At 33.6% G+C, this 12,663-nt stretch overlaps 1 protein-coding gene across 1 annotated transcript in view; it reads right to left on the bottom strand.

Annotated features, from left to right (window-relative positions):
• AGBL4 (AGBL carboxypeptidase 4) overlaps positions 1-12,663 on the bottom strand; it is a 1,193,307-nt gene that overhangs the window by 502,749 nt on the left and 677,895 nt on the right. The window contains 1 exon segment of the mRNA XM_049775185.1: positions 3,809-4,025. Coding sequence (XP_049631142.1) covers positions 3,809-4,025 — 217 coding nt within the window.

Below are 12,663 nucleotides of genomic sequence, written 5' to 3'. Positions count from 1 at the left end.
TACTAAAGTCATTATGTTCTAATACCAGTAAAATTTTTGGCTATAATTAAACATATATGCTATCTAAGGTGACAATGTTAACATGTTAACATAGTATAACAATGTTTTATATTATACCATTTATATTAGTGTTAACATGTAAATTCTTTTGATGTGTAAAGTCACTACTCCTTCATCACCACAAAAGCACCAAACCCCTTTAACACTAATGTCATTTCTAGCCTGTCTCTTCCTTCTTCTTCCAAGTCCTCTTCACACAAGACTAGGTAACTTCATGAACTGAACTAATATTTAAGGATTAAAATTAGCATTTAAATTTTACTCTAAATAATCTATAAAAGCAAAAATTTAACATAGTTTAAATAATAGTATTTACTTTTGGGGGTAGAACTAGTCATTATATAAACCTAAATTACAGATGAAAGTTGTACGAATAACATATTTTTTTATCCTCTTTTGGTATTTCTCAGATACAAATGATAAATGGGACGTTATCACAAAACCTAATATTTAGTAATGGGAAAATTTTGTTCTACTGTTGCCAAGGATAAAAATGTTGACTATTAAAATAACAAATCACTTGAATATAGAATTCACAACTCTTGATTTTTGGGGATCTAAAGAGATAGTATAGGAGGTAAGGCATGTTTCTTGCATGCAGTCATCCAGTTTGAATCCCCAGAACTACATATGGTCCCCTGAGTTCTGCAAAGAATTATCACTGAGCACAAAGTCAACAGTAAGCCTTTAAGTACATTAGAGTATGATCGAAACCCTCACATCACACTCAACCCAAGAAACATCAACATTAAATACAAAACAAAATAAAGAACTATTGGTGCTGTAGGTTTTTATTTAGCCAAAAATTTTAGTCCTAGAAAATTGTTTCCTTGAATTATAAAAATCCAATCTAAAAGTGCTAATCCTTATAGTTATTTCATGTCATTAAATTGTAAAAGTGAGATGTAATATATTTAAATCTTGGTTAGATTTAATTAAAATTTATTTTTTAATTATAAAATTAATTTAATAAAATTAAAATTTAATAGATTAAACATAATGGCCATATATGATATATATAATATATATTTTTTTGGACTATACTTAGAAGTGTTCAGAACTTAGTTCTGCACTCCAAGCTCACTTAGATCCTCACTAAGGGATCACTCACAGAGATGCTCATGGGCATCAGGGATTGTGCCCTATCAGTCACATGCAATAAAATCATTCCAGCCCCAAGTATAATATTTTTTTAAGCAACAGGCTGGAAAGATAGTAAGGAAAGTAGGATGCTCACTTTACATGTGGCCAACCCAGAATATATCTCTAACATCCCACATGGTTCTCCAAGCCCCACCAAGAGTAATTCCTAAGCATAGAGCTAGGAGTTAGCTGAGCATTTTGTGGTATGGCCCACAGAACAAACAAGCAAGAAAAAAGAAGCATGCATTCTCTTAAATGAGATTAAAAGTGAAAGTGCTGCCTAACAGTATCTCCTTTATCCCCACCTTTCATCTTGCTGACTTAAAGAGATGGTACAAATTCCACAATGGATTATGAAACTGGGGTGAGTCCTGTCCAAAGGATCATAGAGCAAAAAATGAATGGACTTCTCTCCTTAAGATTTTTGAGAACCTGAACTGTAATATCATATCGAGATTGCTCACATCGAGACTCTTTTATGGCAGAGAAGTAAACTTGGACTGTAATTAGATTTCTAATATTTTAGAAGTATATTTTGGATATTGATTATTATAAGCCTAACTTAACCTATTGTCCCTAACAATTTTCTGACACTTTTAGGTATTCAATTGCTTATATATTAATTAATATAATACAACATTCATTATTTAATAAAGATACATATGTATACATTGCTATATATGCAGATATTAATTCATTTTAAATTTTATTTGATAATCCACTCATCCATTCAACATATTCCTACATTTTACTGAAATAATCTAAGTCAGGGCTGAAGAGGGAAGAGGAATAAAAAATATAGGTCTTACTTTCAAAAGTCACATCTGGAATGAAATTCCCACTTTAATTTGTATCACAGTTCATGCCTGACAAATATTTATCGAAGAATATTTTTGACAGTTCTATTTAAAATAAGTTCACTATTTCAAGTAATATATTTGCTTTTTAAAGTAAAATGGTTTTATTTAGGTACATGGGGAGGAAGGGAGAGAGGAAAAAATAAAAAAGTAATTCATTCAAGAGAGAACATAGGATTCTCTAGAAGGAGAGATGAGGGAACCCCATAAATAATACGGAAGAAATTACACATCCCATATTGAGATGTGTGTGCCCTCACAATGGAGATGTGTTTCATTTTAATAGAGTGTTGATGACACTACATGCATTTAATATGTACTATATTTCGCTCTACTTCCATTTTCTCCCCCCACACCATTTTTTCTTGCCTAAAGTGCCTTAACTATACAGAGAGCTATGTTGCTCTCTGATTTCTGGTTGGGTTGGCCAGTAGGTGTTTGAATAAAGGACTAGAGAAAGTAAGAAAATAAAGTCCATGAACTTATTTTTCTCAGCATCATCTCCCCAGGGTTACTCCAGATTAACTTTGTTCTTTTTGAAAGACACTATTCCATTTGAGGTGCCCCATTATATAACTCTTGACTATTGGATTCTGGAAATCATTCTTTACCTTCACACCCAAAGTTGTTCTTAGCTCCAGGGAACTGTTCTATACCCTATGGTTTCTCTGAACACAGCCCACAACCTTGTAAACAGTTCATTTATTAAGTCCTCCTCAAATTACCCTAATGTGGGGCTGCCATCTGTTTCCTGCAAGCATGCTGACTGATAGACCATGTGTCCCAATTTTTATCTCAAAAATATAGGCATAATATATACATAGAATTCACTAGAAGCACTGTTAGAAAGATGATGAGAGTAAAGGTAACACATTTAGAAATTCCTGGTGCATATAGAATCTCATAAGAATACCTGAACCATATGTTTGGCCTTTTGTAGGGGGCAGAGTTCTAAATTAAATTATATATCTTCTAAAAAATCTACTTTATAAAACTTTTATTTAAAAGTGGATCTCACTACTTGGGGGAATACACATACCAAAACTCCAAATCTAGTATTTATCAATTCAATCAGTATGTTTGCTTAGGATGTTGACTGTGAGATGTTTCTCTTTTAGTATCACAATTCTTTTGGGGGTCAGGCACATCCAGTAGTATTCAGGGGTCACTTCTGGCAGGGCTTGAGATCCATATAGTGTGCCAAGGCTTGAACCTAAGCCAGATACATGTAAGACCAATGTCCTAACTGCTGTTCTATATCTCCAAATCTCTAATCTACAATGATTGAATAATGAAACAAACCAAAATTACCATCTTCTAACTCTTTAGTAGCAACCAAACTATTAGTGACCATAGATACTAAGAGCTACATATCTAATGTGAAGAACAAGTAAATGCACTGGATTGGGAAGTGGGGAAAAAATGGAAAAGGGAGAGAGAAGGGCAGAAGCATGTACCTCACTTCCCAAATTCCCAAGGTTAAAACCTGGAACTTATGAATGTTACCTATGTGACAACAAGATTTTATAGTTATGATTAAGTGACTTGTTAATTTATTATCTAGGATAATTTTCCTAAATTATCTGAATATGTTCCCAAGTCAAAAACGTTCTTAAAATTAGAAGAAGGAGGCAAGAGATTTCATTTTGAGCAGAGTCACATGGCACTAATATGCATTATTTACATTTTATAAGACATTACTGTTAAACTCCTCCTCCCAAAATTTTCTGTTTTTGAATAGGCCTTACCACGCTCTGACCAAGCTGCTCCCGAAAGAAATAATCCATATTTCTCTTTTGCAGGTTGTCAAGGTAATGTTGGAAGCGGGTGTATGTATACGGGTAGCAGTATGCAAATTGGTAAATATCTTCTTCTCGGTCAAAACAAAATGCAAAGGACATCACATAATTTTTTCTATGATCTGGGCAGCGGTAGTAGTAAACATTTTTAGGGGGAAGTCTTTGCCTGAAAGATATAACAAAGAAATTTGGGCATATCAGACAATCACTCCAACCTCAAGAAAAAAAATAACATCAAGACCAAGATAGTTGCAAAAGACAATGCCACATTCCATTTATGGTAAAAATAAAATAAAATAAAAAGATCAGAATACAATAATACTCTTCAAATTCCAGTTTTTTCCTTTATTAACTGTTGGGACAACCCAAAGTTCAAAAGAAGTGAACTTGTTTTATTCTTCAATTTATGTTTATGTTGAGAATTATGCAATTAGGAATTATGCTATTGATGGATAGTTGCCAAATGAATGGGGAATGACTGTCCTCATGAAGAGTATGTTTTAGTGGGGAAAATCAATCAGATATTTTTTGAAATATAGTATAGTTAGACTCTAATAGTGTCTGGAGGGGAAACAGTGTGATGCTTACTTTTATTGAGGAAGTTAATTTTTTATATTTCAAGATGAATTCAAACCTTTTAAATTAAGCTAGTGTTCACTGTGAATATTCAAGGGTGAGGAAAGAAGATTCAACATTTCTTCAAATTATTGCTATTATGCTTTTCTACAGAGAATTCTTGAGACTAATTTTCCACAGAAGCTCTTTGGGAAATATAGCTTTGAAATATGTTGTGTGGTATATTTTGTTAAGCCATGATGTTCATTTTCCAATAAGAAATGCAAAACACACAAATAAGAAAAGGCAAAAAGTTCTAGTCATGGGATCCAAGACTTCTTATCTTCACTCATTTCATAGGATCATCACTTAGTTCTCTCTTGTTGTATATTTGAAATTGAAACCCAATTTAAATTCCCAGCATCATACTCTTCATACTCTTTATTTTGTAGAGAATGTCTTTAAGTTATGCTTCTTCAAATTATATTATTTTCACAAAAATCATTTCATATTGTGCCTTTTTGGTGACTGTTCATTGAAAATTCCACGGTCAATTAGATCCCATATTTTATATAAACTCTTTTTTTATTTATTGCCCACGTTCAAGTCTTATCTATTAAGATCAGTTTGGAAACTTCATAATAGTATGCTTCTGATGTGTTCTAATAATAGTGAATAGATGATGTGAGGCTCATTTGTAGTGGCATGGCATTCAATGGAAAAATCAATGAGGTTTTGGAGTAAAGCATGAAGAGCAGATACAGAAGATGAAATCAAATAAAATAAGAATAAGAATGCAGGATCCAGGAAGAGCAGCATGGAGGACATTGTTAGGAGTACTATGTACATGGTGGTGTTTGTTGAAATTTTTTTTCATCTACTGTGGTATGTTTTTGAGGCTGCCTAAGTGGCCAAAAGGTAAAGCAAGTCTTTGTGCATCCTGTGGAAGAATAGATAAGATGACACATTATTAACAATAGTGACATATATTACCCTGAAAGATGAAATCATCCTAAATATCTAGTGAAATGCAGGAATGAAGTAAACAAAAGGTAATGAAAAAAAGGAAGAGACAGATAATTGAATAAGAAAAAAGAGAAAGGAAGAAAGTTAAGACAGAACATATCTAGTATGAGTTCAGTTACACTGGTGATTATTCATTGCCTGATATAATTCTCATGATTAGTCTATCAAATATGTATCACTATCCTATTTTACAAATGTGGTAGAGAGATTAACCAAAGTTAAGGAGCTTATGCAAGATCACAGACTAGTCAATGAGAACTTGGATTAAGATTTTTTCTGATCGATGCACCTTCAAAGCCCCTCTTGAAAAAATATAGGATTTTAGCATTGCACATTTGAATGTGTGTAAATATCATAAGATATGAGAGAATAGGTAAGATTTTGAAGTGGCAGAATTGAGCTGCCATAAGACCCAATAATTTCACTTTTTGATATCTATTCAATACCAAGACAGAAAACATTCATATAAAAGGACATGTACACATTGCTATTCACCACAACACTCAGTACAATAGCTAAGAGCTGGAATCAAGTTGTCCAGCAGATTAGTGGATCAAAAAGATGTGGTACATATATACAATAGAATACTACACAGCTGTAAGTAATGATGAAATCATGTAATTTTGTGCAACATGGATGGAACTGGAAGATATTATGTTAAATGAATTAAGTTAGAAGGATAAATACATGAAGATATCACTTATATGTGATATTTAGAATAACTACATGAAGAAATGCAATGGTTTAAATGGGAGTTGTCTAGCACATTCTTGGCCCCAGAGTATAGTGAAGAATAGGAAAGAAACTGAGCAGAAGAGGAGAAAGACAGAATTAAAATAATCAGGAATCCCAAGGACTCTAATGTTTTGGTGATGTTAAGAAAGGACAGAATTAAATATTCAAGCCAGCATCAACAATAAAATCATGAGACCCAAACTTTAACAAACTTAAATATTTGCCTGTTGTTATGGTATCCTGGGGGAGGGAATGGACTCTGGGAATATTGGTGGAGGGAGCTCAGAGATACTAGTCACAGAGCACAAAGAAGAAGTATCATGGATAGAGAAAACAAGACGATTTAACTATCTTAAAAATGTAGCATTAGTAATAGGCCATATAATATCATATGGCTAAGAACTTAAAAGTACTGAATAGGACAGAATGATAGGGATTTTTAAGTATAAGCAACAAAGAAATGAAACTTTTACATGAAGGTCAGTGGTAATATTTAGCCAGAGAGAGATAGAGCTTATGATATTTTCCTTGTCAAAATCTGGTCCTGATACAATCCCAGGTATTGATATGGTATTACTAAGCAACTATATAAATTTTCCTATAGCACATAATCAGATGCCCTAAGCACAGTTGGTTCCCCCTACACACTGCTATAAAAATACAACTGTAATATCAACGGATTTCTAGGAATAGGTATATGCCCATCAAAGAACATTTATTTGCCTCTTATCCCAAAGCTACTTGGAAATAAACAAGCAAGTGACAAATCTTATGACATATAGAACTAAAACTATTACTATAGGCACTCTACCCATCTAACAAAATTGTGTTCTACAACTTTTTGTGGCCTACTTTAGTGTTGTAACTGAAGATCTATGCATGTGCCATTAGTAGAATAAAATTCTAGATATATATATTCAGGGAGAAAACCAGTTTAGTGAAATTAATTTTGAGGTCTGAAATCTGTCAACTCTGATTGTTCCTTCAGGCTCTGAAAGGTCTGAATCTGAATCTCCTAGAAGACCAGGTAAGTATGTCTTCATATACAGATGATTCTTTTTTGGGGGTCTCATCCGGCAGCACTCAGGGGTTACTCCTGGATCTACACTCAGAAATCACTCCTGGCAGGCTCGGGGAACCATGGGATGCTGGGATTCAAACCACTATCCTTCTGCATGCACACAGATATTCTTAAAGTTGTCAATGTTCTTATTTTCATTTATTAGTATATACTGACCTCCATCCTTTAAAATCCTCAGTTTTCTTCTATTCTATCCAAGTGTAGCAGCTGAGTTCGAGAGCTTGACATTACCACATTTGATTATGTGCTATCAAAAGATTTCATCTAATACCTTTACCTGTTCCAGCTTCTCTCATGAAAAGGTCAAATGCCTAATCTGATTTATAGACATAGTGAAGTTAATGGCTCCTGGGATGATAATTCAAGGCAATAGAAATGGCTGATCAGGGTTTATTATTTTCCAGAATCTTCTAAAGATACAAACAAAAATCTATTTTTGTTTTGCTTCTAAAAAATCTATTGAAGAAGGGTTTAAATCAAATTTATGATTGCTTTCAAGTAAAACAAAGAATAGAAAAAGGGGGTGGAGAGTTTGGAGAACTTTGTCTCCTGTTTGGAATGTGTTTCTGCTTTTCCTCTTTATTTAACCCCTTTTATTTTCACTGTATCAGCATCACAATAAATATACAAACATACTATTGCATAATCATTAAAAGAAACCTAAGATCTAAGATGATTCACATCATCTTTATATATATGAGAAAATGTTAGTAATAAGCAGAGCTTATATTAGCACAGAATAGTGTGTCTCCAAATTCTGTGTTCACAGTCTTTGAGCTATCTTGTCTCCCTTCTTTCTCTCTGGTTGCCTGATAGTCTTCTGCTTAGAGAAAAATCTGGTTTGATTGTACTTGTGAGTACTCTCTTGCTAAACACTCTTGAAACATTTATTCTCACATATCCATTTACCCTGGAAGTTTTCAAAAATTTTCCCTGGGATGCCAACATTTTCTGATATTTCTATCCCACTGATTTCTGTTTCTTTTTTACTGAACTATTAACAACTCACTAACACAATATACATACATATTTTCTCTCTCTTCCTCTTTGTCTGCCTTCTTGCTTAACATCTTCTCATTTATTGAACTCCTATTTATAGATGTGGCTTATGGTAGACAGTCAATAATGTCTTAAATATTAAAAAAGAAACAATTATCAGTAAAAAGAGCACATAAATAAGTGCCTACCTCCAACTGCTAAATATTTTATTCTTATTTTTCTCTACTTTGATGTATGATGATAAAAAGTTTTATTACCTTGTCTGTCACTTGAAAATGAGCAGCAGAAGTAAATGGAGATTTCTTCAAAGAGAAAATAGGCTTCTTGAAGATTGAAATAGTGTAAATCTTTTCCTTCTCTTTAATATCTCTTTATTATTAGATATGTTGCAGAACAAAATTTAACAATAACAGAGCCAGAGCAATAGTATTGGTAGAAAGTAGTTTGCCTTGCACCCAGTTTGAAATTGAAACCCAATTTAAATTCCCAGCACCACGTAATGTCTGCTGAGCACTTCAGGAATTATTCTTGAGTTTAGAGTTAAGAGTAAGCCCTGAGCACAGCTGTGTGTGGCCCCCATACAAAAAATTAATAATAACAATACTAATTTATTAAAAGGCCAATGATAGATAAGTCCTGAGAGATGGCTCAACCAGCTAAGTACATGTTTTGCATGGCTCAGTCCTAAATGTAATCCATGGAATATCTTTCAACCATTTCCAGGGGTATCTCTATGTGCAAAGAGCTAAGAATAGCCCTGTAGCATCACCAGCTATGGACAAAATACCAAAAATGAAAAAAAAAAAAAGCAAAATGATAAGATTTATCTTGAAGATAAATGACAGGAATTATAAAGGGTTATATCTAAGCTCAGGAACTTTTTACTATTCAGTTGAAAGGAATGTTAAAAGATCTATATTTCAAGGAAGTTTAAGGGATCTTTTAAGTTCCTATACCTGATGTTAGGTTACAGAAGGTAGCCTTCTTATGCTATTTAGTACAGAACACCTGATATATCAATGACTGTTATATAACATGAGTGATGTTAATAATAATAACTATTATACCAATTATTAATACATATATATTGTAACCCTGCACAAGGCCATTTTAAGTACTTATAATACACTAACTCCTTTAATCTTCAAAACAATATACTGAAGCCAGTTAAGGGCAAGATGACAGTGATGGGCCAAAATGTTTTTTTTAATTTAAGTTCCATTTAAAATTAAAATTTAATTTAATTAGTTTTTATAAAGTAGTGGTTCTTCAGAGACATAGGTAGTCATTGAGTCCTTAAAAGCCACTAAAAGAAATCATGCATCATCTGATTTTACAGAGCTGCAGAATGATCCCAAAAGCTGGATATGTTCTTCTAGATTGAAGAAGATAATACCCAAAACTTGGTTATATGTTTTGGCCTTGAATAGGAGTTCAAAGAATGTTTGTGACACAAATTAGTAAATTTGTGGCTTCATGAATGAATCTGTCTTTGCCATTTGTTATCTACCCTATTTATTATCTTCTCTGTCTCTCTGCAATCTATGACTATCAGTCATACTCCTTAATGCATTATATTAGATGATATCATATCACCCAAAAATGTCTAGATATAAAGGATTCTGGAATAGAAGTCAAAAGTTAACTTTTATAAACACTGACAATATAAATTCCCTAAAACAATATCCCCCAAATTTCCTCACAAACTCTTAAAAGAAGACACCTTAATTTCTTTTCAATAAAGCATAAAAAAAAAATAGGAGATAGAGGCATTCTAACCTCAAGGTCTTCTTTGACAGAAGGCATAACTTTTTGCTTCAAATTAGCAGAAAGAGAAATAATATTTTCAGCTTTTCTAAAAGAAAAGGAGAAAAAAACAAATCTACTCAGATATTTCAGAAGAGAATAACATAGTTTGAATATCCCCTGAATACAAAATATATGTTGTTTTATATATACTATTCTTTGAATGATTAACATGTATTTGACAACTAAAATTCATTCACTCACAAATGCACTTACAGAAATAGTCTCTTGGTTCCCTTATGGTATCAACCCAGGGGCAAAAAGTCAAAATAGCATCTAGTTTTCTAGATTTATTATTAAGTTGAGCTAAGATTCCTTCCCTGTTCCCTTCATGAAAGCAGGTGAATCTCTAATTTGACAACCAAGAAAACACATCAGCTGTATAGTTTTATGTTTAGCTGAAGCAATTCAGACTATCAACTGGTTTGAACCACTTGGTCTCTTTTCTTCTCCGGTATCTGGCATAGTCAGATGCCAGGTATAGATGCATGCCTACATTATACATCCACCCTCCCTAGGAAAACAGGACCTGCTCTTAATTCCAATCCTATCTTCTTTCAAAATAATTACAATACTGCTTCTGTCACCAGCACATCTATTCTTATCTTTCTTTGTACTTTGTCACAACTAATCTCTTAGTGAGTCACAGGGAGGGGGAGAGGAAGGGAGAAATTCTCAGAATCAGACAATACATTTTTACACCCTATGTAATCAGATTATCATCTTATCAGGGACTGATGGGTACTAGTAAGTGGGAGGAGAGAGAGAGACAGTGCTACATATTGTCAGCTGAGTTTTTGATAACAAAAAGACACTGCTGCATTCTTGAATTAACCTTTTTGTCCTACACACTCTATTGTTTATTTTTCAGGGTTTATTTTCTATGTAGGATTTTTTATCTGTGCCTTCTAGAGGACACCCACACACTGTGGTAGCAGCTGCTTCTATTAATTCCAAGCCATTAAAAAAATTAAAATAAAACCCAATTACTTTGACTGGTTTAGAGCCAGAAAATAGCTGAGTCTGATTATTCCCCATGGTCATGGACAGCAGCAATATTCCTACTTCTGCGTGACTGCTGAGAGAATACTAATGCAACTAAAAACTCCAGAGACAGGCTAGCCATGCAAAGAAAGACTAAATCATGTGCTCAATGTACTCTACCTAATCTAATCCAGATTCCTGAAGAACAGCAGTAAGAGGATAAGGGACAAGGGATTAGGAGTGGGTTCTAGTCAAAGTTTTAGTTATTGTGCATGGCTTTTAGCCCTTTTTATGCCTCTGTGTAAAATTTCTTTACTGAAATAGATACTTTTGCCCCTTAGGATTGTTAGAACTCTTAGGTGAAAATGACTGGATTATCAAAATTACATTTGCTGGGACAGAGTTATGGTGTGTGAGGCATAGCAGAATGCAGAGTGCTTTGGGATAAAGTGGAGGCTATAAATGCAATAGTTCAGACTTGCACAGAAGTTTTATGTCCATGTTGTAATACCATGGGTAGAATAATGAATTTTCTATTAAGTCACTAAATTGAAATATCAATATCCTTGTAGTCACCTTGCTTAGAGTCTAGTGCACAGAAATAACTAAGTGTATCTTAAATATCTGAAAAAATGTAGAAATGGGTGTTAAGTGAATGAATATATCTGTGCTTAATTACTATTTGGGGTGAAAAAGTAATTTATAGTAGAAAAATGTGTGGGTTTAGGTTTTAACCTGCTTATCAGTTATGTAACCTTGGGCTTGTGTCTCCATATCTATAAAAGTTATTCCAAAGAGCACATAAATATTATTTGGACTTGAATTTAGATTAGTATCGGCCCTGGAATATTAGACATACTAAGTATAATTTTTACCAGGTCCTACAATGAATAGCTGACATCACCCTCTATCATGGTTTAGAACAATTTCCCAGTGTTTTACAAACTACGATTAGAGAACAAAATGGAAAGAGAATGTTCTTTGCTTCTGTTGTCATTGGGTATTCATTATCTTGCCAATATATTTTTATATCCTTCATATGAAAAATCATTTTGTATGAGTTTCTCTCTCTCTAACTTTACTCAGTATGTATGATACTTTCCAAGTCCCACCATATAGCAGCAGATTAAATAACTTTATTTTTTCTTATGGTTGAGTAATATTACATTGTGTAGACTTTCAGGTAATGTGGACATTCCTAAAAAAACTTAGAAATTCAGCTTCCATTTGACCTAGCAACTCCACTTCTTGGAATAAACTCCTAAGGCCCCCAAAACAATATAAAGAAAAAAATATCTTTACACCAATGTTTCTTGCAGCACTACCCATAATAGCCCAAATCTGGAAACAACCCAAGTGTCCAAGAATATATGTCTGAATAAAGAAACTACAGGAGGGTGTTGGTGGAACCATATGATTGGCTGGAACCATAGCACAGCAGGTAAGCCATTTTCCTTGCATTTGGTCCTCCAGTTTTGATCCCCAGCATCCCATATGATTTCCAAGCCTGCCAGAAGTAATTTCTGAGAGTAAGAGCCAGGAGTAGCTCTGGGCTCAGTCCATGTGCTCCCCTCAAAAGAAAATATGGTACATATACACAATGAGTTACTCTATTATT

Source organism: Suncus etruscus, chromosome 6 (assembly GCF_024139225.1).
Source record: "Suncus etruscus isolate mSunEtr1 chromosome 6, mSunEtr1.pri.cur, whole genome shotgun sequence".
Taxonomy (NCBI): Eukaryota; Metazoa; Chordata; class Mammalia; order Eulipotyphla; family Soricidae; genus Suncus; species Suncus etruscus.
Note: the sequence above shows the minus strand (reverse complement) of the source record. Positions and strands in the feature narration are given on the sequence as shown.